The following is a 16,311-nucleotide window of genomic DNA, read 5'->3' on the forward strand; positions in this document are numbered from 1 at the left end:
TGGACATTGCTCATGATATCAATCACTGGTTTGACTGGTCCAGACTCCACGATAAACAGGCTGACATCATATAGCTAGAATATTGCTGAATGCAGCATTAAACAACAAACAAACAAACAAACAAACAAACAACAAACCTTTGACTTTAATGATACGTAATCAAGTTTATCTTCAAGAAATGTGCTAAAGTGATATGCACTCACTTGCATAATGTTGTCATGTTTGTATTTGGGATATTAATGTAGTGTACTTTCTTTAGAACAAACTTGTGGTTCAGTGTTTCTTGGTAGGCGGATAAAACTATTTAGGACACGGTCCAAGGCATTGACATGGGGCTTCAAGACATGTTGGTATGCTGTAGTTGATTTCAGTGTCCGAATTAACTGCCTGCCTGCCTGCCCGTGGCTGGTAACTTTCCTGTCAGGCCAGACTGTCTGGCAGATAATTTTATGTATTCAGTTTATAGAGGGGGCACGGGTGGCCCAGTCGTCTAAGGCGCCGCGATTCGCTGTGCAGAGTTGCGTCCCTTGGGCACGCCAAAAACCTATGATTGTGGGTTTGAATCCCGGTTCGCCCCGATTATGTTTCTAGGTTTGTCAGCACCATACCCGTGCTCGTGGGTTTCACCGAAGTGGTAAACGTCTGAGACCTGCATCACTTTGGGCTTTCCTCCCACATTAAGCTGACACGCTGCTCTATAGCTGGAATACTGTTAAAAGCGGCGTTAAACCCAACTCACTCACTCACTCACTCAGTTTGTAGATTCTCAAGGAATTGTATGCATTATTTCAACTGAATCAAGACGTGATTTGTCTGAGTTTTTGTGAGTTTTCAATATTTATAATGTCTGAATGCGGGCAGGCGACTTTGAAGATGGGCAGGCGACTTTGAAGATGGGCAGGCAACACTTATAGGTCACCTACCCGACTGTCTTGTTGGGTTTTAAAATTATTTCAAACACTGGTTGATTACCAAGAAATATTTTTACTTATCATGCTTATGTTGTCATTGCACATGCCAAGAGAAATATTTTAGATGTTTGATTTAGAAAATCATCCATTGGTACTCACATGTAAAATGCAGTCTACAGTTTTGAGACTTTGCAGTTGCAAGGGATTCACATTATCAAAGCGTAAATCTGAAAGATCTCTTTTCCCGTGTCAGCAGACATCTCATTATCAGCTATTTGAAAGAAATTGGTGTGTATAATAAATTTTAAATATGTATGTGAATAATTAAATGCTTGTTTTTTAAATTTGGTGTGATGCTATTATCGAGTTACATTATTGAAGGCTCTGTCCAGGAGGTTAACGTAGCGGAAAAATATTGTCCCCCTGTGTGACACATAATCCTATCGATGTTACTGTCATTAACCAGTGATTTTAAGCCAACTCATTGCTGACAATTTTTAATATTGGCTAGTATTGTGCACAACCGTCAGTAGCTAAAGTGATGACGTAAAACCTGCTGGGATATCATGCAGGAAGCAGAGGTACTGTAAGTCCCCATGATCTCCAGCGAGGTGGCCTAGCTTTGGCTACTGGTGGCCCATAGCCCGTGTTTTAAACAGTATTATATTGTTATTCTCAAATATGTTTCATAAATTGTTTTTAAATATAGTATGCATGAATTGATTTTAAATATTCCTTTGCTTGAATGACTCAATTGTTAACAAATTAAACTTGGTCTCGTCGCTATATCATAGTATATGGCTGGAATAATGCCGATGCGACATTAAATTTTAACTCACTCACTCACTACAATTTTGATCAATCTACACAAACAGACATCCTTTATTTTGTCACGATGTAAAATATTTGCGTCTATTCTATATTTGTATTTTGTATGCGGTAAAACTCTGTTAGAATAAAAGTGAAATCATTCCTTGAAACAAAATTTGATTTAAACATTTTCTGTGCCATTAAGCATGTGATCCTGTCACGTTTCTGCTTCTTGGATAGTGATTAATCAATGAAACTGGTTTTCTTTTCAACTAATGGCACTATTATAGCAAGTTCTGTCCAGGTCCCAATTGCTCTAAATCGATCGCTTAGATGTTTTGTCCCCAAAACTTTGCTGTTGTGTATTCAGTGTTTCTGTATCGATCTCGAAAATGTCGAAGAAATACGTCAATTTCCCTCCGCGGGACACACGTTAGATTTTCATTTCATGTTAGGACTTGGTGGACAGATTTATTGCTGTTTCTGAGCTGAAATGTACAGCTGCCTGTCTCATTTATCTCTTGTGTTTGGATTCTTAAGCTAACAGAACTACAAGATTTTTTGTATTAGCGGAACCCTGTCCACATGCTGTGTGATTGGCAGTTTAAATCTTGTTAATATTATTTCACATTAAGGCTGATCTGGTATTGTCAGGAGATGAAAGCTTTAGAAGGGAAGCTTTGTTCATTTCATTTTGATCCTCCAGAAAGTTGCAGTAGCAGCAGCGATACTGAATTGTCAATGTTATGGAAATTTTACTGTTGCAGAAATTCTGTTAATATTCTTTTCCACAGAAATTCAGGTTTTTTAAGTGGCTCACTGTTGAAATGTCGGAAAGCTGGTGTGCTTTAGACATTAAGATGAGATTATATGTATCAATATGTTGTATCAATTATATTTGACAATGTGGAATCACAATATTGCCATAGAATTATGATAGGGGAGTGAAATCCCGTGCCCATGCTGGGGCTGTGCTTCAGGAGATATGTCATTGCCCGTACAAAACTTGATATTTCAGAAGTGAATAGTTGCTACTGTTGATTGTCAAATTCTTTTATACTTTATTCTAGAATACCCTTGAACAGGGAGCATCTGGATAAGATGTTCTATATAAATCTATAATTTAATATAATTATCCTCCGCCCCAACGAAGTTGGCGGGGGATATAGAAATGGGTTCCGTCCGTGTGTGCGTCCCGAAATTGTTTCCGGAGCATAACTCAGAAACCGTTAAATATTTCTCCACGAAACTTTGCATGTCTATCAGACTCATGCTGAACTGGTGCCTTTTGCTATTTAGGAATTTTATAATTTTTTATTTTTTACGTTTCCATGGCAACAAGTTGGACTTAGGTTCTATAAGGGTGCTGTTCGTTTCCGGAGCGTAACTCAAAAACCATTAAACACTTTCTTACAAAACTTTGCATGTCTACTAGGCACATACTGAACTGGTGCCATTTGATATTAAGGAGTTTATAAATGTTTATTTTTGAATTTCCATTGCAGCTATTTTGACATGGCTTAAGAAAAATGTTGGGTCAGTTACCTGGTTTGGGACCATAACGTGTTAAAATGGCGGGGGATATAGATGACTTCGTCGACTATACGCTTGTTTATTATTAACATGCATTATAGACAAGAGATTTGTGATCAATCATCAGGTAACTATTGACAAGCTGACAAAGAACTGTCGGTGAGGTAAAGGCAGATTGTTTACGAATTGACTTCAATATTTTTTGTGCTTATAACGTAAAAACCTGGTGTGCATACTGTAAATCCGTGGATTTACGCAAAGTGTGCACACGTTCTTACTTTAAGAACTCCATAAATGCAAATCATATGTTGAAGTAAATTCTTACAAATAAATATGTCAACAATATCTTTTATCATTAACACAGAAAAACCTGGAAACAACAATACAGAATCATTGACATCATTCACCATAATTATGCAAATAAAACCCCACCTATTCTATTATTAGCCAATCAGTAGTGAGTTAACGTTGATGGGCGTGGCTAAAATGTTTTACTAATTAAGCCAATCAAATGGCACAGAATTATTTGCATTTTATTTAATAATACATAAAATACCATACCAGTTATGTATAATTCAAACATTCTAACATGTCCATAACTATTATCATCATTTAATTCAGGCAGTCAGCCAACAACAATCAAGACAAGCCCATCTTGCAAGGAATAGACCTCTGTTCTCATATAATCAAAATCCTTGGGTAATTTTGATTTTCCTAATTGTCCCGAGAATAATCAGTCTCCATCATCTGCAAAAAAAAGCAAAATAGCGATGACAATTATATAAATGGATTACTGAAAATCAGTGATGGCATCAGATGTTTGCGAAAACCCAGTGATTGATCTTTCAGGAACAAAGACATGAAATTATTTGAGTTCAGGTGGATCAGATGCTTGTGGGCAGACAAACCATTTTTTCATATGCTACATATGCATGACCAGATTGTTTAATACATGTATCTAAATACGCTTTGCAAGGGCTATGCTAAAACAGTTTCCAATCAGACATTTTAAGGCATCTCCCGAGACCTAGAGCGGGTACCCGGGTAGGGTCGGGTAATAGGGGGGGGGTACCCGGGTAGGGGCGGGTAATAGGGGGGCGGGTACCCGGGTAGGGTCGGGTAATAGGGGGGTGGGTACCCAGGTAGGGTCGGGTAATAGGGGGGTGGGTACCCAGGTAGGGTTGGGTAATAGGGGGGTGGGTACCCAGGTAGGGTCGGGTAATAGGGGAGTGGGTACCCGGGTAGGGTCAGGTAATAGTAAATTTGGACTCATCCCAGCCCTAGTTCCTAAGATGTAAAGCTGCTAAGACTGCTGTAACTCATAGACCAGCACTTAACATAGACTTCCCATAGCTGTCGCGCTAAGACTGCCGTAACTCATAGACCAGCACTTAACATAGACTTCCCATAGCTGTCGCGCTAAGACTGCTGTAACTTATAGACCAGCACTTAACATAGACTTCCCATAGCTGTCGCGCTAAGACTGCCGTAACTCATAGACCAGCACTTAACATAGACTTCCCATAGCTGTCGCGCTAAGACTGCTGTAACTCATAGACCAGCACTTAACATAGACTTCCCATAGCTGTCGCGCTAAGACTGCTGTAACTCATAGACCAGCACTTAACATAGACTTCCCATAGCTGTCGCGCTAAGACTGCTGTAACTCATAGACCAGCACTTAACATAGACTTCCCATAGCTGTCGCGCTAAGACTGCCGTAACTCATAGACCAGCACTTAACATAGACTTCCCATAGCTGTCGCGCTAAGACTGCTGTAACTCATAGACCAGCACTTAACATAGACTTCCCATAGCTGTCGCGCTAAGATCTCTTTTTGCAAGTGGGTCCTGGTATTTTAAATGTAAGCATCTGGGCCTCATTTCACATCTCATCTTAGCGCTAAGATCATTACTCCTATACTTCAGCATTGACGACAATCATAGCACCAAGATAGCTTTGTTGAAACAGCAGCCCAGTGAGAATCTTATGTTTCATATGCCTAAGTATGAACTTATCTCTCAGCTCTTGTGTCTCGGATTTCACTTCGATAGTTTAGATCTCCTTGTGTGACAGACTGAATCATTTTTGTCAACGTCAAAGTTTAATCCCCGGAAAATCACATGAACAGTAGGATCAATATCCGCTAGATTCACCAGAGAAAAATTGATTTTTCCAATGTACCCATTTGTAGAATTGGCAAGTGAAAAACTGCTTCCAGAGAAATCTTGATTGACACACTCTGTATGATGTCTTTAATCTACGACCAGGTTGGATGTCAAAATAAAATAGGAATGGAACAGGATCAAAAGCGAGGGTTAATTAACTTCTAAAGTTATTTGCAGGAAAGAAGGAGTTCCAACATACCGTATTCGACGTAATAAGCGCCAATGGCAATATTTGCTAATATATTGGCTAGTGAACAATCCCAATTAGCAACCCTTCCGATTGATCAATGTACACAAGACTTATTTATTCGTGTATAATATGCACTCATGTGTTATATGCACCCTTAATTATGGGCAATTAAATTCTGAAAAAATATATGTGACGTATGTAAACATTTCAGGCTGTCAGCATAAACCAGGAAATTAACGATCTTTCAACTCTGGTTTTTTCATCAAAATAATATTCTAATAAGAGCCCACTATTTCTAATTTCTGGGCGCTTATTACGTCGAATACGGTAACTGGTTTCATAAGGGGACAGAAATAGGCTGGATTATTAATTATGGATTAACTTCTTCAGGTTTTCATTGGTAAGAGGGTGGTGAAGTAGGCAAGTGGTTAAAGCTTTAGCCTTTCATGCCTAAAGATATGGTTTGATTCTCAGTTTGAGTACATTCCTGTGTCCACTGCTGGCTGTAATAATACCCTTGTGTTGAGATAATGTACGTATCTTGACAGTAGGTCGTTACAGGATACACTAGATACATGAAAATTGCCATGTTAGAGTGAGTGAGTGAGTATTGTTTTACGCCAGTTTTAGCAATATTCCAGCAATATCACAGCGGGGAACACCAGAAATGGGCTTCACACATTGTGCCCATGTGGGGAATCGAACCTAGGTCTTCGGCATGACGAGCAAACGTTTTACCAGTGGGCTACCCCACTGCCCCCCTCTTTGTCATCAAAGAGAATGAAAAAAAACACCAAAAAATATTAAGCATATTTGAGTTATTAGTGGGCATTTTTAACTGAATCACCGATAGATCTGTGTGTACAACTGATTGCTATTTCCAGCTTAGTTCCCGAGGTAAATACACACAGCAATCTCTATCTCTACATACAAAAGCTGGGGCATGGGTGGCCCAGTCGTCTAAGGCGCCGCGATTCACTGTGCAGAGTTGCGTCCCTTGGGCACGCCAGAAACCTATGAATGTGGGTTCGAATCCCGGTTCGCCCCGATTATGTTTCTAGGTTTGTCAGCACCATACCCGTGCTCGTGGGTTTCACCGAAATGGTAAATGTCTGAGACCTGCATCACTTGGGGCTTTCCTCCCACATCAAGCTGGCACGAGATAGACGATAATTTTTACGGAATCAGTCGTACCTGTTGTTCGGAATACCCCGTGTTAACGTTTTCGAGGTTGCATTGATTAGAAAATACATCCCGACTGTCACTTTCATGATCTGGTAAGCGATGCTTTGATTGGTCGGATGGGATGTCCTCAGATCTTTGTTTAGCTGCAGCGAGAACATATGTAGATTTGATTTTAATGAGATTGATCAACAATGTTAACTTCATCCACTGGGCCATCATCAGTTTGATCTGTCATACACCCCTGGCAGTCTCACAACTAAAACATGAAGTGCTTGTAATGGAGACGCTTGTAAACATGTCAGATGTGTATGGGGCCCATCAATCTAATATGGACAGGTGCAGTCAGTTTGAAACCAGACGCCTTATGGCATCAGTTAGCATATCTCAATAAGTCATAGTGACAAGGCCATAAGGCAGTAGTGTCCATTATTCTCTATAGTCTGGAAGTTAATTTAAGGTACCGAGGTTTACTACAATATGTTTTGAGATGCCCCCTAAGGGATGTGCAGGGGAGCATGTGTTTTTATGAGAGTTCAAAATCTTAACTACGGTTTGTTTGGGAAGCTGTAACGCATGAATTGTTCTTTTCATGTATTTTGAAATGTCAAAGAACGGCGACCGAGCTGAGTTGATTGGTTCAACTGTGTCATATGGCCCTGTGACGCAGGGGTAGCATTATGCAGATGGCTGTTTCAATGAATGCTCTTTCCACCCGTGATGAACAGGTCTGGTTGTTGATGAAATATAGTGATAGCTAAATAGACAGATTTTTTATTCATGCACCGATTGTCGTTAAATGTAATATCCAGTTATGTATGACTGTTTAATAATCTCATACCAACTTTCACTGGAGTAGGTCCGATAGTTTTTCAGATATTGTAGTAAACGTCGGTACCTTAAATTACCTTCCAGACTATACATGTGACCTTTTACCTGTGAAGATGTGGAGTAGTATAGGTCTTCAGCAAGAGGACCGTAAAAGGCGACTAACAGGATCGGGTGGTCAGGCTCACTGACTTGATTGATGCATGTCATCGATCCCAATTGCGTAGATCGATGCTCATTATATCAATCACTGGATTGTCTGGCCCAGACTCAATTATTTACTGATTTCCGTCAAACAACTGGAATATTGCCAAGTGCGGCGTTACGCAAACAAAACCATGAAACAGAGTTATCCGTTAACTAATAACCTATATCTAAAGTTTAGGATATATCAGCTCCACGCAATCTTTATTGACATTTTTGGTTAGTGGGAAGTTTCTTTTAAGTTATTAAAAAATGCATTTTAAAGCTGCTTATTATACATTCTGCTTTGATCAATTTGACCTAATGATTTGTTTGTGAGAGGTTCCTGAAATAAAAACATGAGGTTATTTGCCCTTCAAGAAAACTGTTTTTCGGTTTGAGAAACTAATTTCAATTGACTAAATAGAAAAAAAACAACATTGAATACACACACTAGAAATAGAAGGATCAAAAAGAAATGTGCACAATAACAAATTTTCAATTTGGTAACCTTAACAGAGATGGATGCTTTCAAAGACTTCCATTACAAATTCTAAAAAAAATGGTCGATGTCTTAGAGCATGACACAAATCATTAGCGGGACAGACAGAGTCTGACTTCAAAGATGGTCTGTTTTGTTGCAGGTTTGGCTGAGTTTGGCTAATCACTACATCAAAGACTTGAAGATCGACTGGGAGAAAACTGTGAGATTCGCCTTCAACGAGAGAAGCAACCCAGATGACGACAAGCTGGGGCTGCAGATAGTGAAGGTATTCATGTATAAACAGCCCCTCTTCCCTACTCCAGGACCCACTTGCACAAAGCGATCTTAGCGCTAAGATGATCGTAACTCCCATACTTTAACATAGGACTACAATAGTCTAAGCGCTAAGATCGCTTTGTGCAAGTGGGCCAGAATTGCCGGATCTTGGATTCGAACTCAAGATTCGACCTATGTATGATTCTTGGTTTGTGAGCACCGTGCTGATGGGTAAATGTCTGCATGCTGCATCACTTAGGGAATTTTAGTGTCAGCGCCACCCCCAACCCCCCATCCCCCCATCTTCTGGACCAATATTTATGTTATGTTAAGTACCCCCTCCAAAAAGACCAATTTAAAAATTTACATGACAGTCCATATGTCCTTGTGAATTGTACAGATTTATTTACAGCAAACAGCTGCGCTGAAGGGCTATATAATTACCTAGTAACTATTATCAGAAACGTTTTAGTTTCATTGACGTTTGAACGTGTGGTTTTACTAAGCGCCCCCTTTGTCAAATTACTATGTGTCTGGGTACTGTTGTACAAAACAACCTTAGCGCTACGACTGTCGCAAGTCTTTGTTAAGGTATGGGGGTTACGATCACCTTAGCGCTAAGGTCGCTTTGTACAACGGCACCCATGTGCTCTTATTATGGCGAATACTGTAACTGTTGAGAGTGCCATTACACCAAACTTACTCATTCTTGCCCATCTGCCTTCCTGTGGGTTTCCATGGCAACATGGGTCCACAGTAGGTCATCCTTGACTGATGAGAATGGTCAGTGTGTCACCTAGTGTGTGTTCTACAGAGCCACAACTGTCGTAACTTGTATACATGAACACTGACTTGCAATAGCTGTAGAGCTGAGATCGTTTTGTGGAACAGGTCGCTGACTGATTGTGTGTCATTGTACTCTGACAACTTACCTCGTTCCCCACTCTATCAAAAACTGAGCCCCGTCCTACAAGGCGAACGAAGCGCAACAACAGTCGTAAGTCTATGTTAAAGTATGGGACTTCAGCTATATATCGATTTATTTTTTGTTGGGTAAAAACAACATTCAGCAACTCACTCCCCATAGCAATTACAGTCTCCCAGATCCACGGTCATCCACTCTCACTATAGACATCTTTCCTCAAGTCCTATTCCAATTTTACCTCACAGATGATTGATTCCGACACACTACAGTTTGTCTCCATCGTTATATTCTACTGGGCCCCGTTCCACAAAGCGATCTTAGCCCTACGACCACCGTAGGCCTATGTTAAAGTATGGGAGTTACGATCGTCTTAGCGCTAAGATCGCTTTGTGGAACAGGGCCCTGGTCCTTGGCCATCTCCATGATTGTTGTCGTTCGTAGTATTGGGACAGCGGCATTAACGTCATAACGGTGGGCTTCAGCGACGCTGTGTCCCCGTCGGAGATGGCAGGTGTAGCCGGTAGCCCACACCAGACGTTATTGGGTTGAAGACAGGAGTTAAGGAGGCGGACTTACTTCAGTGGGTTGAAGACGGGAGTTAAGGAGGCGGACTTACTTCAGTGGGTTGAAGACGGGAGTTAAGGAGGCGGACTTACTTCAGTGGGTTGAAGACGGGAGTTAAGGAGGCGGACTTACTTCAGTGGGTTGAAGACGGGAGTTAAGGAGGCGGACTTACTTCAGTGGGTTGAAGACGGGAGTTAAGGAGGCGGACTTACTTCAGTGGGTTGAAGACGGGAGTTAAGGAGGCGGACTTACTTCAGTGGGTTGAAGACTGGAGTTAAGGAGGCGGACTTACTTCAGTGGGTTGAAGACGGGAGTTAAGGAGGCGGACTTACTTCAGTGGGTTGAAGACGGGAGTTAAGGAGGCGGACTTACTTCAGTGGGTTGAAGACGGGAGTTAAGGTGGCGGACTTACTTCAGTGGGTTGAAGACGGGAGTTAAGGAGGCAGACTTACTTCAGTGGGTTGAAGACGGGAGTTAAGGAGGCGGACTTACTTCAGTGGGTTGAAGACGGGAGTTAAGGAGGCGGACTAACTTCAGTGGGTTGAAGACGGGAGTTAAGGAGGCAGACTTACTTCAGTGGGTTGAAGACGGGAGTTAAGGAGGCGGACTTACTTCAGTGGGTTGAAGACGGGAGTTAAGGAGGCGGACTTACTTCAGTGGGTTGAAGACGGGAGTTAAGGAGGCGGACTTACTTCAGTGGGTTGAAGACGGGAGTTAAGGAGGCAGACTTACTTCAGTGGGTTGAAGACGGGAGTTAAGGAGGCGGACTTACTTCAGTGGGTTGAAGACGGGAGTTAAGGAGGCGGACTTACTTCAGTGGGTTGAAGACGGGAGTTAAGGAGGCAGACTTACTTCAGTGGGTTGAAGACGGGAGTTAAGGTGGCGGACTTACTTCAGTGGGTTGAAGACGGGAGTTAAGGAGGCAGACTTACTTCAGTGGGTTGAAGACGGGAGTTAAGGTGGCGGACTTACTTCAGTGGGTTGAAGACGGGAGTTAAGGAGGCGGACTAACTTCAGTGGGTTGAAGACGGGAGTTAAGGAGGCGGACTTACTTCAGTGGGTTGAAGACGGGAGTTAAGGAGGCGGACTTACTTCAGTGGGTTGAAGACGGGAGTTAAGGAGGCAGACTTACTTCAGTGGGTTGAAGACGGGAGTTAAGGAGGCGGACTTACTTCAGTGGGTTGAAGATGGGAGTTAAGGAGGCGGACTTACTTCAGTGGGTTGAAGACGGGAGTTAAGGAGGCGGACTTACTTCAGTGGGTTGAAGACGGGAGTTAAGGTGGCGGACTTACTTCAGTGGGTTGAAGACGGGAGTTAAGGAGGCGGACTTACTTCAGTGGGTTGAAGACTGGAGTTAAGGAGGCGGACTTACTTCAGTGGGTTGAAGACGGGAGTTAAGGAGGCGGACTTATCGATCACAATTGTACACTAAGTAAAAAGTATCGATTCTTACCTTAAATGTATTCTTCATTAAAATGTTACACCAAACCCAAATAACTTGTGAAAGTGAGCAGTGAAAACACCAATATTTTCATCCATTGCCCCATACTTGACAACTGTAAATCGTTAGTGTGCCAGGTATTTGGCCATCCTGTCTATGACAAAGATGGCTTACACTCCACAGATAAGAACACATGCAAGTATGGTGATACGTATCTGATCTTGAGCAAGGTATCGAGATATGTATCGGATCACGCAACTGGTGTATTGTCCAAGCCCTAGTCATTCGAGGTAGCGGAGATGAGGATTAGATGGCCAAGATGTCAGGATCTGGGATAATGTTCACAAGGGAAGACAACTCTTAGATGCAACTCTATGTGCCAACTTGTAGGAAGTCAACGTGGTGCTCAGACTGTGCTGGAGTGTGGGCTAGAGTGACCTTGGTGGCCACCGGTTTGTGTTGGGAATAGTTACACATTCCAGACATTAGGACTATTACTGGTATACTGCGATATCTTTTTCAAACTAGATCTATTGCAATATTTTTTCTGTTCAGGTATTTTGGGTAAAAAATAAAACAAGTTTCATTTTTATTCGTGTCACGTTTAATCTACACAGAAATTCATTAAGAAATGATGCTTTCCTTTGAAATTGATTGACAAAACAGCGGTAACGAGGATGTGAATATTCTCTCCCCTGTATCTATGAAATAAAAAGAGGCATTGACTGACCACGCTGAATAATATTTACTTTAGTATGTTGATTGGTTTGTTGTTTGACGCCGCACTCAGCAATATTCCAGCTATATGACTGCGGTCTGTAAATAATTCTGGTCTGGAACAGACAATCCAGTGATTGATATCATGAGCATCGATCCACGCAATTGGGATCAATGACATGTTTCAACCAAGTCAGCGAGCCTGACCACCCGATCCCGTTAGTCACCTCTTACGACAAGCAAAGTCGCCTTTTACGGCAAGCATGGGTTGCTGAAGACCTATTCTACCCTGGATCTTCACGGGTCTACTTTAGTACAAAATAGGATATGCAAGTACAAATCAGTGTCTGCCACTATAAGAAAATTTAATTCCCAATACAATGCTTGGTGTATCACAATACAAATACCTATATTGTATTATATTGTAATATAAATATTTTTGCAAAGACACAGCCCTACCTATCATGTTCATAGGTTTTCGGGGGCGGTCGAGTAGCCTAGTGGTTAAAGCGTTCGCTCGTCACGCCGAAAATCCGGGTTCGATTCCCGACATGGGTACAATGTGTGAAGCCCATTTCTGGTGTCCCCGCCGTGATATTGCTGGAATATTGCTAAAAGCGGCGTAAAACCAAACTCACTCACTCACTCACTCATAGGTTTTCGACCACATTCATTTTCTCCACTCCTTGTTCCCAAATCACTTTGTCTGACCCCTTTGGTGTGAGCGAGTGAGTTCAAGTTTGGTCTTAAGCTACTTTGAACAATATTCAATCATATCAGTGTGTCAGCTTAACGTGGCAGGAAATCAATAAGTGATTCAGATCTTCTAAGTTGACCATTTTGATGAAACTCACAAATATGGCGCTGATAAACCTAGAATCATCATCAGAGCGAATCTGGGATTCAGGGACCAACGATCATAGAATACTGGCACCCCTAATTGAGACAACTTTGGACAGCAAATTGTGGCACCTTGGCCAAGTGGCCATAGGCTACGCAGGCTCCCAGGAGATGGGAGGGTTGTGACAGCCCAGCTAGAAATCAGTAAAGTTGTTTCTTCAGGACAAATTGGCGACCAGCACACATGAAAATCAATCCATCCTCATTAGACTGTTATAGATTTGTTTAGTTTGGAGATGGGTTCTGTGCTACTCCATTTGGACTGCCCGGAACAAGATACTTCCTCATAAAAGTTTGCTTGTTCATTGAAAACATGTTTTCCTTCTTTTCACATTGATTGAAAATAATGCTCAATGTACTTTTCCAACTGCATCTGTGTAACAGAATTGTATGGTTTTATTTCCGATAACACTTTCCGAGGCTCCATGTACAGCTCAGCCTCTTATAACTTCAATTGTTCTGTTCTGAAATCCAACAGCTGATGTCAACAAAGCAGTTGATGGTATTAGTAAATCAAATACTGATATTATATGCCTTACTGATATAATTTTATCATGATATTTATTATTGGAGTCAATAGTTTTCAATTATTTAATATCATGAAATCAAAAATTAATATAATTAAATGAAATAATATCATGAATGTAATTTAGTTGATGGCGTTTATCCAATGCATATCAGTGATTCTGTTTTTATCAACAATGAATGTTATATTATGATATCAGGGCCTAGACAACAATTACTGATATCATGAAAAGAATGAAAGATAAGTACTTTGGTGGTAAATGAAAAAATGCTTGGACACTGTGGAATTCCTGGTTAGAATACGCCCCAGCAGCCTATGCATGTCATAGTGAGTGAGTGAGTTGGGTTTAACGCCTCTTTTAACAGTATTCCAGTTAGATCGTGGCGTGTCAGCTTAATGTGGGAGGAAAGCCCGAAGTGATGCAGGTCTCTGACGTTTACCACTTCGGTGAAACCCACGAGCACGGGTATGGTGCTGACAAACCAAGAAACATAATCGGGGCGAACTCGGATTCGAACCCACAATCATAGGTTTCTGGCGTGCCCAAGGAACGCAACTCTGCACAGTGAATCGCGGCGCCTTAGACGACTGGGCCACCCGTGCCCCCCTATGCATGACATAAGAGGTGACTTAATAGATCGGAGGGTCAGACTTACTGACTTGACTGACAGCATGTCATATATATGGTACCAATGATGTGAACCACTGCTCATAATGTCCAATACTGGATTGTCTGGTCCAGATGGATTATTTTCAGGCAAGCCGTCTTACAGCTAGAATATTGCTGAATGCGGCTTAAAAACAACAAATGATCAACAGAAAATGTCTTGCCATATGGCAGCAAGTCCTTGGTATTCCACAGCCCAGATACTGATGGTAGTGACTCACTGCCTGTGGTTATGTAAAGCCTAGAGGAGCAGGTCAACACACAAACTCTACCCAGACTAGTAGGTCAAGGTGTGATTGCTCTTGGATGGCTCCGTCTATGCTGGGGGCCATACAGTCGACATGTCACTGTGCTCGTCAGGTTATTTTGGTGTTCTGTTTGTGTCCTTGAGTAAGAAATAAGCTGGCGTACTCTTACGTAAATATATCAGGAAAGTTGGGTAAATATTATTCATAAATGATCTAGATTTTCAATTATCAATAATCATATTTAAGAATGATACTGATGGGATTATTTTTTTGTGAATTAATTAATCAGGAATCATTGTGTTGTCATTTGAAGACAAAATCCTTTTCACTAGATTCCATTATGAACAGGCTCTCGTTTCACACCGAAATTGGCACTTGTCCTGTAGTCCTTGCCAAACTGCCCAATAGTTAAGGTATCTTAACATGTAAAGGACTAGTAGAAATTTGACAATGTTAAGGGTTTTGCAATATGTTATCATAAGGACTAGTGGACTAAATATGTTGGGCGGTCGGGTAGCCTAGTGGTTAAAGCGTCCGCTCGTCACGCGGAAGACCCGGGATCAATTCCCGACATGGGTACAATGTGTGAAGCCCATTTCTGGTGTCCCCTGCCGTGATATTGCTGGAATATTGCTAAAAGCGGCGTAAAAACAAACTCACTCACTCACTCACTAAATATGTTAGTTTCTACTGTTGGTTCCATGTAACAATCTGTGTCCTGGGACTGTTTTAACTCCAACACAACATGGACACCCACAGGCCTGCCGCTCGCTGAAACGAGTCTTATCTTAACTCAATGTTAAGAATAGTGACTAACACAATGTTTTGTTTGTTTGTTTGTTTTTTGTTTGTTGTTTGTTGTTTAACGCCGCACTGAGCAATATTCCAGCTATATGACGGTGGTCTGTAATTAATCGAGTCCGCACCAAACAATCCAGTGATTGACATCATGAGTATAGATCCATGCAATTGGGATCTCTGACAAGCATCAACCAAGTCAGCGAGTCTGACCACCCGATCCTGTTAGTCGCCTCTTACGACAAGTATAGTCGCCTTTTACGGCAAACATGGATTACTTACAACACAATGTGGCAGTATGTATCATGTAGTCCTGGGTGATGGAGGGCTATAGTGTATACAAATCCTAAGTATGAGTATAGGTTTCTATCTGTGCCGACTGCCTCCACGGTCTAGTGGTAGAGCGTCCACCCGGAGAGCGGAAGGTTGGGGGTTCAAATCCCGGTCATGTCCTACCAAAAGACGTTATCAGATGGTGCTTGTTGTTACCCTGCCTGGCACTCGGCGTTAAGGGGCTAAAACAAGGACTGGTCGGCGCAGAGTCTGTATTCTGTGTCTGAGTGGGGTATCTGTTAAACTGCGGCATGGTATCTCAGTGTGCTGGCACCATACATCGGCATCAGTCCGGACTAGTACAAACAGCCACACCGGTGCATGCACGTCGCTATATAAATGCAATAATCTTAATCACGACGTTAAACACCACTTAACCTCACCTCCATCTGTGTCAAAAACATTTTAGTCTACTAGGCCGAAGATGTTTGTCAGCATTTTAAGACTCGAGCTTCGGACTAGTGACTAAAGTTGCACACTGCCATTTAACCATGCATTTCTGAGTTCACAATCTCAAGTAAAGGCAGTTGGTTGGTGTGTTGCTTTACGCCGCACTCAGCAATATTCCAGCTCTATGACCGCAGTCTGTAATTGAGCCTGGACCAGACAATCCAGTGATAGATATC

At 41.8% G+C, this 16,311-nt stretch overlaps 1 protein-coding gene across 3 annotated transcripts in view; it reads left to right on the forward strand.

Annotated features, from left to right (window-relative positions):
• LOC124118028 (TBC1 domain family member 30-like) overlaps positions 1–16,311 on the forward strand; it is a 129,247-nt gene that overhangs the window by 99,484 nt on the left and 13,452 nt on the right. For all 3 annotated transcript variants that reach the window (XM_048397156.1, XM_046480070.2, XM_046480071.2), the window contains one exon: positions 8,451–8,576. In XM_048397156.1, the coding sequence (XP_048253113.1) occupies positions 8,451–8,576 (126 nt within the window). The remainder of the gene's footprint in view (positions 1–8,450; positions 8,577–16,311) is intronic.

The sequence above is a fragment of the Haliotis rufescens genome, unplaced genomic scaffold (assembly GCF_023055435.1).
Source record: "Haliotis rufescens isolate VD_foot unplaced genomic scaffold, xgHalRufe1.0.p SCAF_16, whole genome shotgun sequence".
Lineage (NCBI taxonomy): Eukaryota > Metazoa > Mollusca > Gastropoda > Lepetellida > Haliotidae > Haliotis > Haliotis rufescens.